Here is a 16,056-nt window from a genome sequence, read left to right on the forward strand (position 1 = left end):
GTATAAAAATGAGATGATTGTAGTTTGCAGGGTTCACCACTAAGATTGGTGACTATTTCTCTTCCTATAGCCTTATGGCACCTTCTAGCATTATGAAATATAGCCAGTAGGGATGAAGCTTCAAGTTCAGTACAAGCTTGATTGTTCCATGTTCTACAACTCACGTACATGGTGTCTTCAGCAACAGCATCTTACCATCGAGTTCTGGAGGGTAACCAAGAGCAATGACAATAGCCAGTCATGTTTGGAGGGGTGGTCTATTGGAGCTACCTGGCCAACAACTCCAAGATGTAACCATTCCTGGCACTGGGCTTTTTATTTGCTGTGGTGTCTAACAGGGGAATTGTACCTCCATTATGGGGTAATTCCATTTAAATTTTTATACATTTTAGGAAGCTTCTATAGAAGTAGGTTTCCATATTTTCTTTTTCTTCAAGCAGGGTCTCCTGTAGCCCCAGCTGGCCTGGAACTATGTAGAGTAGGATAGCCTTGAACTCACAGAGATCCACCTGCCTCTGCCTCCCAAGTGCTGGGATTAAAGGTGTACAGCACCACACCTGGCTACATATGATTTTTTCAAAAAGCTTTGGCCTGGCAAATATGCCCACTGGTATGATAGTGACATAATCATTATGACAGTAACCAAATACTCTGGATTTAAGGCCCATCCACAAAATGGATCCCATATGGAACCACAGGCCAAGAACCTGTGGCAAAACAGGTCATAGACCCTAGGAGAGATCCTGCTACTATTATACTGCTAAACGGACATGGTATTAAACTGACTCCTAGTAACCTACTGCTATATCCAGATTAGGGCACCTCTCAACCCTCATCAGAGCTTTTTTGCAGTACATGGCGAGTAATACAGACCCACAAGTGGTAAGTGTGCAGAGAATAAGAGACTGCAGAGTACTCAGCCCTAATGGGACATCTATGTCACTCTTCCCAAGGATCAGGGATCGAGGAAGAAGGGGTCTAAAAGATTTCGAGCCAAAAGCAGATGACTACAACAAAAGTGCTTTCCCAACACAACAGGGCAGATGTATATTATGAACTCAAGAGGCTGTGACAGCATGCAATGCACATGTCCTGTCCAAGCTCAAGACAAAATCCCAGCACTGAGGGGAAGGTGGCATTGAGTAACACCCCTAGCTTAGGAGCTCTTGGCAAAGGTTAGCTACTAAGAGGGAGAGTCAGGTTTTTTTTTTTTTTTTTTGTGTATGAGTGTATTGCCTGCATGTATGTGAGTGCACCTGTGTCATGGAATGCTGAGGTCAGAAGAGGGCTTCGGATTCCCCTGGAACTGGAGTTAAGGACGGTTCATAGCCGCCATGTGGGTGCTGGGAATCGAACCCAGGTCCTCTACAACAGCAGTCAGTGCTCTTAACAGCTGAGCCATCTCTCCAGCCCAAGTCAGTTTTCTTTAATGGTGTGACACCTGGCTGGTTGACCATGCTCTAGGGGATGGACCTATACCCAGGAGTACTGAGGGAATACAAATTGGAATCAATGGGCTTTAAAAAAAAAAAGGACATTGCCGGGCATGGTGGCACACACCTGTAGTCTCAGCACTTGGGAGGCAGAGGCAGGCGGATCTCTGTGAGTTCAAGGCCAGCCTGGTCTACATAGTGAGTTCCAGGACAACTGGGGCTACAGGGAGACCCTGTCTCAAAAAAAAGACTCCCCCCCAAAAAATGTATTAGGCCAGAGTCAGGTGAGGTGGCACACACCTTTAATCTCAGCACTTCAGAAGCAAAGGTAGGCAGATCTCTGTGAGTTAAGAGGCCAACCTGGTCTACATAGTGAGTTCCAGGCCAGCTGGGGCTACAGGACAACCCTGTCTCAAAAAGACCAAAATAAAATAAGAAGGCCAGGTATGGTGGCGCATGCCTTTAATCCCAGCACTCCAGAGGCAGGGGCAGGCAGATCTCTGGTCAGCACAGTTGAGTTCCTGGACAGCTGGGTCTACAGAAAGAACCCATCTCAAAAAAAAAGAACAAAATAAAATAAAATTGTTATATTAAAAATGTGAGGACCTGCAAGAGAGCTCAGTCGGTAAAGGTTCGTACTTGCCTCTCAGCCTGAGGAGCTGAGTTTGATCCACACATACACAATACAACAAATTTTTAAAAGGGAGGAGCTGAAAGCAAGTCATTACTCTCTTGCTTAACAGTGGTTATGTGACCAGCTTCCTCCAGCTCTTGCTATGATTTCCCCATGATGCACTGGAACCTGAACTGAGTCACAAGAAACCCTTGCTCCCCTAAGTTGCTTCTGTCAAGAGTATTTTATCAAAACAACAGGTAAAAGAAACCAAGGTCCCTAAGAAGGAAAAGGGCTTTAAGGAAGAGGCTAACAGAACTCAAGTGACATGAAAGTTGGCAGAAGAGCATCAGCAGGAGCCAAGGTAGGTAGATGGGGTAGGGGAGGGTAACCAAAGCAAATCACTAGGAAAATGCCATGCGCAGTGGCTCATCCATTAAGAGAGCTTGCTGCTCATCTAGAGGACCGGAGTTCAACTCCCAGCACCCATATCAGGCAGCTCACAACCCCTTATAACTCCAGCTCCAGGAGACTGGACACCCTCTTCCTGCCTCTGTAGGCAATTTGTACTCATGTGCATATACCACATACAGACACACATGCATACACACGATAAAAATATTTTAAATGTAGTCACTGAGGTAAATACTATTTATTATATCTCATTTTTCCTCTCATTGACTACTTTTTCTGAATTTTGGACTTAATACCAAAAAATATACAAACAGGGACAAATTATTTAGCAACAAAGCCAGCATTCCAGATGCAATACAAAAATTAAATTAGTCATTGATACATACTGCAAAAAAATTTGCACTTTATTTTTTTAAACAATAAAATAGTAATAGCAACAATAAATCAGTTGTGACAAAGCCAGTAACAGTAAACTAAGAACAAAACTAATTAACAGGCACTGCTTCACCTCAAACTAGTTCTCTCCTTTAAACAGGAAAGCTGTTAGTCTAGTGGTTCTCAACCTAGTCTGCACAGTAGACGGAGAGGACAAGGACTGGTGCTTTAACAAATACATACAACATGCAGAGCCCACCTTCAAGTAATTACATCAAGCCTCTCTAGAGTGCGGCTCAAGCAAAGATTTCTAAAGTGCTGAGTGTTGAGAACTGCAGGTCTAAAGTAAAAAACAGCAACAGCAAAAATGTCCTTAAAACAATTATAAAGCAACAAATTTATATGCTTTCTTTCCTTTTATCTTAGAGAAGGGGAGGAGGGTCAGGAACCCACTTCTCACTGTTCTGTACCCATTTTTGGTTGCCCATGGTAGTTTAAAAAACATCAAATACTGGAAGTTACTTAAATATGCCACCCAAGTTAAAAGAACTAAATTTACAAAGCTTTTTAAAAACATTAGCTTTCAGAATCTCACATTTTAATTTTGCATAGATATTCAAGTCACCTATTTGTTCAACTAAGAGGCGTCAATAAGATGTACTATAAAGTATGTAACATCAGTTATAGAAAATGGTATTAATTTCACGTACCACAAATAAGCAGTGCAAAGGAGCATCTGACAGAGGAAGACCCCAACATTTCATGCTGATTTCTAAAACTGTCAAAATTCCTTCCTCTAAGATTAGTGAAGTTAGAACCTGAACAAAACCTTTTCATTAAAAATGCATATACAAAATATTTTGCCTACAGCTGTACAATATCCTGAACAAATCTCTTTGGGAGGTTCAGTAGTAATTTCAGGTATTTTGCTTTAAAACAACTTTCCTCATCTTTCCGGTCTGAGAACGACAGTCGTGTGAGGTATGGAAAAAAACCTCAGGTCTCCTGGAATCCAGTGAGGCTGTTTGGCAGCTCCCCCTGTCAGGACTCCATTTCAGTTTCAAACCCTTCATTCTTGTCCTCAAGTGCTGTTTCTGTCAGGCTGTCTGCACTTACATCTTCAATATCTGCCAGATCAATAGGTGGCAAAGGATTCCTCCAGTACTGGAACGTGTTATACTGCCAGAATTCTTCATTGTGCTGTAAGGAAAAGATATATCACTGGCTTAAAAAGGGTTTTGCTTTTTCAGGAAATTAATTTGACTTGTTTCAGTCAGGCTGCAGTCACAGCACTCAGAAGGCTGAGCAGGGGCATTCCAGGTTTAAGGCCAGCCCAGACTACATAGTGATACCCTGTCTCAAAAACAAACAAAACAAAAAACATAAAAAGATAACTACTTTCTTAAGTATTTATTTTGTATGTGGGCAAAGGGGGATAGGGAGGTCCCTATAAAGGCAGAGGTGAGAGGACAATTTCAGAAGATAGTTTTCTACTTCCTGAGTTCTAGGGACTGAACTGAACTCCTCAGTTGGCAGAAAGAGTCTTTAGCTCTGAGTCATCTCCCAAACCCAATAACTACTTTTCAAATTCTTTTTTTGAGACAGGGTCTCCCTGATTAGCTGTCTGGCCCTGAACTCAGAACTGCCTATGTCTGCCTCCTGAGTACTACTGGGCTCTAAATTCCCTGTTTGAAAAACAAACTCAAATACATTTTACAGCAGGCTTGATGGTATGCCCTTAATCCCAACATTCAGGAGGTAGACAGAAGCCAGCAGATCTCTGTGAATTCAAGGCCAGCCTGGTCTACATAGTGAGTTTCAGGATAACTGTGTCTACAGGGGGATCCTGTTTCAAAAAACAAAACAAAATACATTTTAAAGTCTTTTTTGACTTCCAACAAATATACTTTGGATAGATGGTTCGGCTGCTAAGAGCATTTGCTGCTACTGCAGAAGAGCCGGGTTCCCAGCACCCATACCATAACTCATGCCTGTCTGGAGCTTCAGTTCCAAGGGACCTGATATCCTCTTCTGGTTTTCAAAAGAACCAAGCATCCATGTGATGCCAATAAATACATGCAGGTAAAATACTCATATACATAAAAAACAAAATCTTTTTAAGAAATCTAAAAAACTTTAATATCATTAGATTAGGTATAGTGTCTAGGACTTTAAATCATAGGAAATTAAAGTGCTTGGGGGAATTTCTTTTGAGGGGAGGGAGGTCATCCCTGTAGCACCAGCTGTCCTGGAATGCACTGGTCTGGCCTCAATCTCACAAAGATCTGCCTGCCTCTGCCTCCCAACTGCTGGGACTGAAGTTGTGTCCACCATACCTGGCTTGGGAATTTCCTAATAATGGGATAAAGATAATATAAAACCAAAAAATAAAGGGCGTCAGGCATGGTGGCATACACCTTTAATCCCAGCACTTGGGAGGCAGAGTTCGAGGTTAGCCCGGCCTATGTATAGCAAGTTCCAGGCCAGCCAGGGTTACAGAGTAAAACTCTGTCTCTGAAAAAAAGGGAAAAAAAAAAAAAAGAAAAGGTATAGGGCTGGTGAGATGCCTCAGGTAAAGACACTTATGGCAAAGCCTGAGTTCAGTTCCCGGAACCCACCCGGTAGAAGGAGACCCGACTTGTCACTCTAGCACACAAAACAAATAAAACATTTTCTTAAAATTTTTATTTTATGTGTATGAGTGTATTGCCTGCATGTATGTGAGTGCACCCGTGTCATGCAATGCCATGGAGGTCAGAAGAGGGCTTCGGATTCCCCTGGAACTGGAGTTAAGGACAGTTCACAGCCGCCATGTGGGTGCTGGGAATTGAACCCAGGTCCTCTGCAAGAACAGTCAGTGCTCTTAACCACTGAGCCATCTCTCTATAAAAACATTTTTTTAAAAGATAGGAGAAGGGCCAGGCATGGTGGCGCACGCCTTTAATCCCAGCACTCAGGAGGCAGAGGCAGGCGGATCTCTGTGAGCTCAAGGCCAGCCTGGTCCACATACTGAGTTCTAGGACAGCTGGGGCTGTAGAGACCCTATCTCAAAAAGACCAAAAAAAAAAAAAAAAAAAAAAGATAGGAGAAGGAGCTGGAGGAATGGCTCAACAGTTATAAACACCCCATGGTGGCTCACCGCCATCTAGAGCTCCAGTTTCTAGGGATCCAACATCCTCTTCTAGCCTCCAGGGGCACTACAAATACACAGTGCACTTACATGGCAAAACACTGCTACACATAAAATAAAAATAATCTAAAAGGAAAAGAGATATGTAGAGGGAAAAAAACTTTAATAAGCAAATGGGATCAAAACAATATTCAAATTCTAACTTTTAGAAAACCTGTTTGATCCTTTGATGTCAGTATAACCTAGTGATTGAAAACACCAACTTGGCCACCAGGTAGAGCTGTGTGTGTAGGATTCCACAACCCAAACTCTGATCTTCACTGCATTAGTAACATCAAGTAGGGCTATTGTGAGAATTAAGAATAGAACACTAACTGTAAAGTACTACTGGCAATACATCCCCTCACATGTATATACATCATCTTCTCTCTAGTAGAACAGTCCTGCAGTTATCTAACAGTAAAACCCAACAGTAGCAGAGCAATTATCTGTGTAAAATTACACTACTAGTATACAAAACATATACATCTACTTCATCTAGTTTTTAAAAAGTATGTGTATCTATCCATTTCTTTCTCTATGTGCATATAAGTATATATAAAACAACAGAGCAGATAAAAAAATAAAAATACAGCAGACATTCTGAAGTTTGAGGACAAAAAGGAGTTATTATTATTACTATGCCCAGAAAGTATCTGTGGTAGCATTTCCTAAATGAGGGAAAAAATAATAATAATCAGGCAGACATTTTTTGTCATATTTTTGTTATACCCCACCCCACCACCCTCAGGTTAATTAGCTTTTAAAACTCTTGTCTTTGGAGGCAGGAGGATGTACATCATCTCTTGGGCTTGGGAAGCAGACCTAACAAAAAGGAACTTGAGTGTTCCTAGGTGTCATGGTCTTCTGCTTTTCAGCTACTAACACCACTGGAGACCACAGATCCAGGCGCTGGTGTGAGGTACATAAAGCTGTGATCGATGCTAAGCAGGCATGGTGTGTTTGTTTAAAAGCTCTCCTTTGCCTGCATGCCCCTTCTGTATTTCTCTCATCAACTGTACACTATATATTCTGGTAGGAAGGGAAAACTTGCATATGGGCAGCATGTCCATAATGGTCTGAAGTGGAAGATTTAAGCGACACAGCACCTATCTCAGAATAGGTCTGGATTCTGTTGTAAGGACACTGGTTTTGAACATGTAAAAAACAATCTGAAGAAAGGTCTACATAAGGCTCATGTTTTCAAACTCAAGAAAACAAGAACAGAAATAGTTATTATTGCTGGGTGTGGTGGCGCACGCCTTTAATCCCAGCACTTGGGAGGCAGAGGCTGGGGGATCTTTGAGAGTTCGAGGCCAGCCTGGTCTACATAGTGAGTTCCAGGACAGCTGGGGTTACAAGGAGACCCTGTCTCAAAAAAGACCAAAAAAAAAAAAAAGTTACTATTGATAACTTCATTAGAAATGGTCACCACAGTATTCAAAGATAATCTCATACAACCACAGGGGTAAAAAAAAGTCTTCCCCCTACTGTAAATTTTCCATTATCTTTCTAGTGCTCGCTCTCTCACACACATACACAAACATAAATGGCAAAAAAAAAAAAAAAAAAAAAAAAAAACCTGAGTAGATGCTATGGCACGGTGGTTGATGCGTTTATGAAGTTCTGAGCACTGTATCTGGTTCTTCCATCTGCAAATCTCCACCAAGTTAAGCCCAAAGAGCCTCAAAGAGCAAGAGGTCCTAATAGATCATAGCTGTGCAATCAATATAGAATGTAGGCCATAACAGACTTGAAACTTTCGACTCCCATTATAAAAGGCATGTAACAATATGTAACTAATTACTTCGTGGGTAACACAGCATAGAATCTGAGCTCCTTTTTCTCCCCAAACCTTCAGCGCCTGCTGTCTACAGTCACAACACGGATCAGTTAAGACTGGTTACTTTTCTACTGTGTTCCTTAGGATCCGTGTTCCTTAGGATCCCCGCACGCCCTACCTGGCTCGGCGCCCCTCCGGCTCCCCCAGCGCTCCCCGCCCCGCCGTCGCCGCCGCCGCCGTCCGGAGCCCGGCCGTCCAGAGGCTGCTGGTCTGCGCGGGGCGGCGGCTCTCCGGTCTCGGGCTCTCCCGGTTCGGGACCGTGGCTCCGCTCCAGGCCGCCTGGGGAGACGTCCCCGCCGCCACGCCGCTTGCGGGGTGCAGCCGCAGGTTCAGCCATGGTCCCCGCGTCAACCCTGCGCTTTCCCGGCCGTGCCGCCCCCGAAGGCGGGACCCAGAGCGGCGGCTCCTCGGGTAAGTCGCGGAGCAGCAGCCGCTTCCAAGGCACGCGGTATGTGAGGGGCTCGGCTGCACGCCTCTTGGCCATGGGCCACGCCGGGCGGCGCGCGGGCGCAGTGGGGAGGGCGGGCGGCCGCTGCGGATCTGCGGGCAACACCGCCAAGTACGGCCGACACGTTGGGCAGCCGCCGGGGAGATTCGAACCTGCGCACCGATGCGCGCGCACTCGCGCGGGCCCGGCACCGCCGCTGGTTGGTGGAGGCTCGCGACGCGCGCTCCCGAAAGCCCTCGCGGCCGGAAGTGCGCCGCAAGGAAGGCGGGGCTCCTGGTCCCGGTTCGTCTGTTGCTCCTTCCTGGTGTCTTGTCGGTGGGCTCGGCTTGGAAACGCCGCCAGCCTTCTCGGCTCTGTCGGGCGCTCTCGCCGTAGCCAGCTCGGACGGGCGGAGGGGCCTCCGCACTGCACGTGGCCCCATCCTGTAGCCCGGAACTGGGAAGAAGCACTCCTGGAGCGCAGCACTTCGTCTCTCACCCCAGCCTGAAGCGAGACTAGAGACTGGGACGCCCGGAAGCTCTGCTTTCTCTGCGGCTCTCTCGCAGCTTCCGAGACCTCATTGCAGGAAGATTGGGTGTCGTCAAAATGGAAACAACCGCAGTGGCTTTACAGCAGCTTGCATTTTAGTTGCTCATTAAAAGTAGTAACTAAGGGCTGGGGCCGCAGCTCTGTGGCAGAGCTCTTGCTGAGCATGCCAGAGGCTCTAAGGCTCAATCCCCAGTACTGCCAGGAAAAAAAGTGCTCCGAAGAAAGTCTTCCGAGGCAAAACATGTGTGCAAGGAAGATAATTCTATTTTAACTAAATTTTAACTTCCTTTACACCTCCAGGTAATTGTGGGACAGCAACCTTTTAACAAACACATAGTTTTTTGGGGTAGTAAACAATGGCTTTTTTTAAAGTCTTTTTTTTTTAAGTCTGTTTGTAATTCTTCATCCATCTGGAACAAATGAAAAAATTTCATTTTCAAAGCACAGATCAAGCATGAAAGAACTTAGTCCTCGCCTTAAGATGTCCTCTGGGAATGGTTCTGAGACCCTACCCCTAAAAGATACAATTTGGAGGTGGTTCGTTTCTGCTGCTCCTCTCATAGACTCTCTCCCCCCTCCCGAAATTAACATATAAACGTAGGGTTGCATAAAGTATGCATGTAGCTGAAGGAATGGTAGTAGCACACCCGACGCCCAGTTTCAGAACTATATTACCAGAACATGAAAGACTTTTTCCACTGTGTGTGCTTTAAGTAGTCTCGTTTCAGATTGTGAGTTATTCTTTGTTGTAATTTGCCGATTTGTAAAGCATTTTTGGCTTTACTGATTTTTAAAAAGGTTTATTAAAGTCTAATATGCAGTAAACTGCTTATATTTCAAGTGTGGCATTTTGACATACGTGTACCGGTGAAACCGTATACACGAGACAGTACAGGTATCCACCTAAAAATTTTAATCTTGCCCTTTGTAGTCTCCCCTAAGTATCAAATTTGCCTTCTACCATAGACTGATTTCCGTCTTCTATAATCTCTACAAATTTAATGAGGTACTATATATACTTTAGCTTCTTTCCCTTTGCAAAAGTATCTTGAGAGTCATCTGTTAACATTTTTACTTACTGTCAAGTAGTATTCCATTTGTTGGGGTATGTGAGCTGCTTTCAAGTGAAAGTTATTACCTGTAAAGCTGCTGAGAGCATTGGTGTAAAAGGCTTTGTATGAACGAAGACTTCCTTTTTACAAAGTGCTTTTTCCTCCTTTAATACTGTTTATGGTGTTGGAGACTTACTATGTTTTTTCTACATCCTCACCAGCACACAGTATGGTTTAACCTGATCAGTGTGGAATGGACTCTCATGTGGCCTCACTTTGCATTTCCCTCAGTAAAGGAGGGAACAGTAAATTGTGTTTACAATTTTGTTGCAGAACCCATATTTTCACTTTCTGAACAAATTCTAAACTTTGATATGATTTAAATTATCAGTCCTTCACTTCTAGTTTTGGGTAGTTTGGGTCTCTAATAGGTCAGCCTCCCACCTTCACCTCTGAATCAATGCCTCAACCAGGATCTGCTTGGCCCAGTTTCGATGGCTAGACTTTTGTTAAAGGAGTGTACATCTTTAGCCCTCTTTAAAAACTGGGCTAGTTGCCCTTATTTCTGGTTTGTGAGAGAGCCTTTTAATATTTAAAAAGTTTCTCCTATGGTAATAATTGGTGTTAGAAATATTAAAACTTAGGGGTTGGAGAGATGGCTCAGCAGTTATAAGCACTAGCTGTTCTTGCAGAGTTCCTGGGTTTGGTTTCCAGCACTCAAATGGTAACTAACAACCATTGGTAACTCCAGTTCCAGGGGATCCAATGCTCTCTTCTGACCTCAGTGGGTACTGTACAACAAAGTACACTTACCTGCAGCAATGCACTTACATAAAATATTTTTAAAAGAAATATTAAGACTCCTCAGGCATTATACTTTCATTCTATGGTGGCTTAATTTTCTTTACTACATTTATTTTTGTGTGTGCATGTACACGTGTGCATGCAACAGTACACACATGGAGGTCAGAGGACTACTTGCACAAGTTGCTTTTCTCCTTCTAACTTGTGGGTCCCAGGGTTCAAACTTAGGCTTGGTGGCAAGTGCCTTAACCCACCCAAGCCGTCTCTTTAGTTCTGCAGCAACTTAATTTTAATTTAGCAAAGTAGATCAGCCATGTCTTAGTTCAGTTATGTCTTGTCTAAGCATTTTAGTTTCATATTTTTGCTTCCATACTTAAAATCTTTCATCCACTTAGAATCTCTGTGTGTGTGTGTGTGAGTGTGTGTGTGTGTGTGTGTGAACAAATGCTGAGAGTAAGGACTCAAGTTCATTTCTACAGCCATATAGAGTAACCGTCTCTACACACACTGAACAGTTGTCCTTTTCTCACTTTGCAGTGCCTGCTCTGTGCTAACTCCATTGCTCATATTCATGTGACTAGGCTCTCTCAATTCTGCTCAACCATTATTTTTGCGATCTTGTGCCAGTACAACAGTACCTACATTATAGCTTTATATAAAGGTTTTGACAGGGCTGGCAAGATGGTTCAGTGGGTAAAGGCACTTGCCACCAAGCTGCTGACCTGAGTTCAATCCCTGTGACCTGTGACCCACATTGTGGAAGGACAGAACTGACTCTGGTAAGTTGTCCAATTTTTCAATTACTTAGAAATTACAGATCAGTTTAGGGAGAATTTTCATCTCTACAGTATCAAGCCCACTCTTTATTCAATATAGCTCTAATTTGATTTTTAAATGTCTTTTGATAGACTTTAGTTCTCATAATCAAAAGCTTCTGCCTTTGTTCACTTTATAACTTTGGCAGAAAGCAACTTCTTTTTTTTGCCCATAAATGGCCTATTTAAAGACCTTGGAAGTAGAACTTGAGGTTACTTTACCCCAGGTTGTACCAATCTACCTATTCAAGGCATTTATCCATTCCATCCAAGTTGCCAATTTTGTTGGTACACTTACATTTCTGTTTTCTCATTTCTCTTTTTTCTTCTCCAGCTTTTGCTAGTATAAACTAAAATCATCAACTGTCTTATTTTTTGAGACAAGTTCTCATGTAGCCCAGCCTGGCCTCAAACTCACTATGTTGCTGAAGCTGGCTTCCAACTCCTGATCCTCCTGCCTCCCGTCTCCCAAGTGCCAGAATTATGGGCGTATGTAATGCCCAGCTGTCTTCTTTTCCAATATAAACATTCAACCACTGCTTTAGCTACATTCCACAAAATTTGGTATGCTGTACTTTGAGTTTGAAATACTTTTGACTTTTCTTTGTTCTGACTTCTACTAGACAAACTGAGTATTATTTTGAATCTCATTTTAATTTAACCTACTGATATTTTAGTTATACCTCTCTGCATTAATATTCAGTGGTTTCTCCAACGGTAATGCACATCTTTAACTGATTTTCAGTCTTTATTTAAACACTGCATTTCATGTAAAAAACAACTACCCTGCAAGCCATTTATGTACTGGCCCAATGGGATCCTTTCTGTTTATCTCATAGCTTCATATAAAATGAAATCTGGGACTGCTGAGATAGTTCAGCAAGTTAAGATGCTTGTCGCCAAAACCTGATGAGTTAAATCCCAGAACCCCCATGTTGCAGACTGATAGGAGCTGCATGTCAACTGAGACTAGGTTAGTGTTTTTTTTTTTTCCAATTATTCTTATGAGCCTATATGCATTGTATGTGCTTGATGCCTCATGAGGCCAGAAGACATTGTATACCCCAGAGCTGGAGTTACAGATGGCTCTAGAGGGCTGTTACATACACACCGTTTGATCCTTTGGATTCTGCTTTTAAGATCTGTCAGGAGGGACCTGAGTTAATTATCTAGGACTAATTATTGCCTACTGCTGAAGTGTTAGTAAGCTTTCTGTCACTATGTCAAAATGTCCAAGCTAACTTCCAAGAGGAAAGGTTTATTCTGTTTCAGTTTTAGAGGTTCAAGTCCATAGCTGGACGGCACTGCTGATTTGCACACAGTCCATCACATCAGGAGTTTGTGGTGGAGAAGGTCTATTTGCCTCATGGTGGCCAGGAAGCAAAAAGACCAGAAAGGGCTAGGGTCTCAATGTTCCCTTCAAGGGCCTGACCCCAACAGCCAAACTTCTTTCCACCACATTCCAATAGGAAGCTGCAGTCCATACCTTCAACACAGGACCTGTGGATTGCTCAACCAATCATAGTATGAGGGAACACTTAGCCTATGAATTGTGAGGTTTTCCAGTCTGCTTATGAAAATAGGCACTACGTAATGTTCCTAAAAGAATACTGTTTTCAGTAGTTGTATATATGCTGATACTGGGAACAGGGTTAGAAGGATATATGACAAGTCTGGGCCACTTGGGATTAGTTTAGTGTCACTAGTATCTTGTATGTATAGTTGCTTTTCATCGATGTGCCAAAATACCTATGAAAAAAAGGGAGGACTTATTTGGACTCACAACTTCAGACATTTTGGTTCATGGGCCTTTGATCCCACTACTTCCAAGCTGTGATGAGACACAACACAGCAGAGAGCATGTGGTGGAGCAAAGTGGCTCACCTCATGACAGAAACAGAAAGAGGGAGAGGGAGAGGGAGATGGGAAAAAGGAATCAGAGACACAATACAGACTTCTAAGGCACCCAACTTCCTAGTAGCCCATCCAGTATAAACTCCTCAATGGACTAACCCATTGATAAAGTTGGCACTTTCATGATCCAGTAACTCCGGAACAGCACCATAAGCTGGAGACCAAGCTTTCAAACCACGAAGCTGTTTTTTTTCTGGGGGTGGTGTAGACTTCACATGTGGTTAAATTTCCTCACTAGAGGCTAACATCTAGTTTCTGTCAGGAGATACTGGTCTCTGCTTTTGCACATATAAATAGAGCTACTGGCTACCAGATTACTCCAGATCAGCTTGTCAAGTTCTAATGTACAGTAAACACAGTTAAGAGGTAGAGGCATCTCCCTCAGGAGCACAGGGCAGGCTTGTTTTACACTGTGATGTCTTCCAGTGGAAGAACTGAGACATACTCAATGTTTGCTCATTATAATTAAAGTTGGGGTTCCTCTTCTGAAAATATAACCCAAATTCCTGTTCAGGCATCACCTGACACTTAAAAAAGGCACTCTGAAATCTGAACCTGATGGGACTGGAGCAAAATTAATACTCTGGCTAATGCTATCCATAAGTAAATTGTTCTTTTGTTTCTGACAGTCTTCTGTCTTCATGATTCTTTGAAAGGCTCTTTCTAGCTTGAAAGCAAAGTGAAGTTAGATCCTTTGTATAACTGACACTTTCTGCCTCAGATGAACACCAAGCAGGTCAAAGGACCTGGTCTCATCACCAGCATCTACATCATCAAAGCACAGGCAGCTATCTTCCCTTGAGCAAACTCTTTCTAATGGACTACTTTTAGAGTTTCTTCCCAGCCAGTCCAGAGATGTCCCTTCAAAGTTGATTGACTATGCCTCTTTGTGAGCCTGGTAGCATGTGTGTGGACAGAAAGCAAGGGGTTCTAGAGGGTAAGAACTAGAGCTAGAGATGAGCTGGATGGTGCTAGACTAGCAGATTAAAACAAGCAAAAGGTTTTTAATTACTGCTGAAATAGTAAGAGGATAAGCCAGAAAAAGCAGACTTCCCTTCTTCCACCCTCCCTGAACAATGCACTAGCAAGCCCTGAAAAGACTTCTGCAGTTTTGTGGATGGCTGGATATAGTAGAGATGGAGTGTGACATGTCCCCAAAGGCTGATATGGTAAAGGTCAGATCCCGAGTGAGTGTTCAAGTGGTGACGGCTCATGAATGGATTACTCCTTTGAATCTTTATGAATGGATTACTCTGATGGCTTTATACTTAGACGACTGGATTGCGATGGAAACCTATGTATGAGGTGGGATCTACTAAAGGGAGATTGCATTCAGGACTGTTTCTGTTCCGTGCCCTTCCTACCCTGCACTCCCTCCGCTTCCAAGCTTTATTCCACTGCCTGCTCCTCACCCTCATGTTCTTCTTCACAGTCACCAGAAAAAGTGACCATGGACCGAATTGTGGGACAAAAGGAACCTGCCCTCCTTCGTTTTTTTCCTGTTGGTTTTTTTTGTTGTTCACAAAAGACTATTATCCAGTGCTTTTTTTGTTGTTGACAAAAGAGTTTATTATCTAGTGTTTTTTTGTTCACAAAAGACTATTATCTAGTGATGTTTTGTTTTTTTTAAAGGTATGTTGCTAGGTATGGTGGTGGTGGCGGCACAGCCTTTAATCCCAGCACTTGGGAGGCAGAGGCAGATGGATCTCTGAGATCCAGGCCAGCCTGGTCTACATAGCTAGCTTCAGGCCAGCTGGGGCTACAGGGAGACCCTGTCTCAAAAAAATAAAAAGCCAAACAAACAATCAACAACAATAAATAAAAAGATACGCTGTCACAACAACACAAAACTAACACAAAAGAAGAAAAGGGACTAGAAGTAAAGAAAATACCAAGTCAGAATAAACTGAAATCCTCCTCCTCCCCAACCCAGTAGACTTCTGTAGAGGCACTGTGGATGTCTCTGTCAAAGGTCCTTACAAACCTCTCATTGGTAAATAATAGTTCAGGAAAGGAACCCAAGTGATAAAAGTTCTTGTCCTACTAATGCTGGTCCTGGAACTTCTTTCCTATTTGCCTTTGCAGTTTTTTCTCCATCATTTAATAAAACTAACGATTAATCTTTTTCCTTGGGCAATACCAACTTCATCACAGTGAACACAAATGAACAAAATGAAAAGAATTAGTACAAGCCTGGGCAAACTCAAAGGTCAGCTACTCTTATTACTTTCTAGAAACATACAAAAATAGTTAACCAAGAGTTCAAAAGTATGTGTTCAATTAATTAAAATTCCCACACTTAATGGCTATCATCACAGAGGGAAACAACCAAGCAGTGTTTCATAGCAATTGGCAGACTTTAATATTTAAGAAAAATTAAGTCCATCATAAACATTAAAAATATAGGAAATTTCATGCAGACATGAAGCTTCCAATTCAGCCTTTCCGGCAACTTTTAGAATAAGAATTACATATAAATACAGTACACTTTACAGTTCCCCGACTTGATCATTTTATACTGTGATTTCTACAGCTTCCTGTGTATTTTTACGTCCCACCTTGCTCATTGATCAACAGATCTAAATCCACACCCACCACCTCAGAATATGAAAATTAAAACACGCAAGTACATACATGATCACCTTATG

General features: G+C 42.8%; 2 protein-coding genes across 2 annotated transcripts in view; both read right to left on the reverse strand.

Annotated features, from left to right (window-relative positions):
• Positions 1 to 2,747: 2,747 nt before the first annotated feature.
• Positions 2,748 to 8,866, reverse strand: CUNH9orf40 (chromosome unknown C9orf40 homolog). Its single transcript, XM_008837560.3, has 2 exons — positions 7,966 to 8,866; positions 2,748 to 4,035 (listed from the first exon to the last, which is right to left on the reverse strand). Exons 1-2 carry the CDS (start codon positions 8,329 to 8,331, stop codon positions 3,877 to 3,879), a joined length of 525 nt encoding a protein of 174 aa, XP_008835782.1. The 5' UTR covers positions 8,332 to 8,866; the 3' UTR covers positions 2,748 to 3,876.
• A 6,880-nt stretch (positions 8,867 to 15,746) lies between these two features.
• The window catches only part of Carnmt1 (carnosine N-methyltransferase 1), a 41,037-nt gene continuing 40,727 nt past the window's right edge, over positions 15,747 to 16,056 (reverse strand). The window contains exon 9 of the transcript XR_003850240.1: positions 15,747 to 16,050. The gene's annotated coding sequence lies outside the window, so the exon portion shown is untranslated. The remainder of the gene's footprint in view (positions 16,051 to 16,056) is intronic.

The sequence above is a fragment of the Nannospalax galili genome, unplaced genomic scaffold (genome assembly GCF_000622305.1).
Source record: "Nannospalax galili isolate Female #2095 unplaced genomic scaffold, S.galili_v1.0 scaffold858, whole genome shotgun sequence".
NCBI lineage: Eukaryota > Metazoa > Chordata > Mammalia > Rodentia > Spalacidae > Nannospalax > Nannospalax galili.

Coding starts and splice junctions, on each gene's coding strand:
- CUNH9orf40 (XM_008837560.3), bottom strand. CDS start 8,331: ATGGCCAAGAGGCGTGCAGCCGAGCCCCTCACATACCGCGTGCCTTGG. Junction 4,036..7,965: donor CCGGAGGGGCGCCGAGCCAG/GTAGGGCGTGCG, acceptor TTTTCCTTACAG/CACAATGAAGAATTCTGGCA.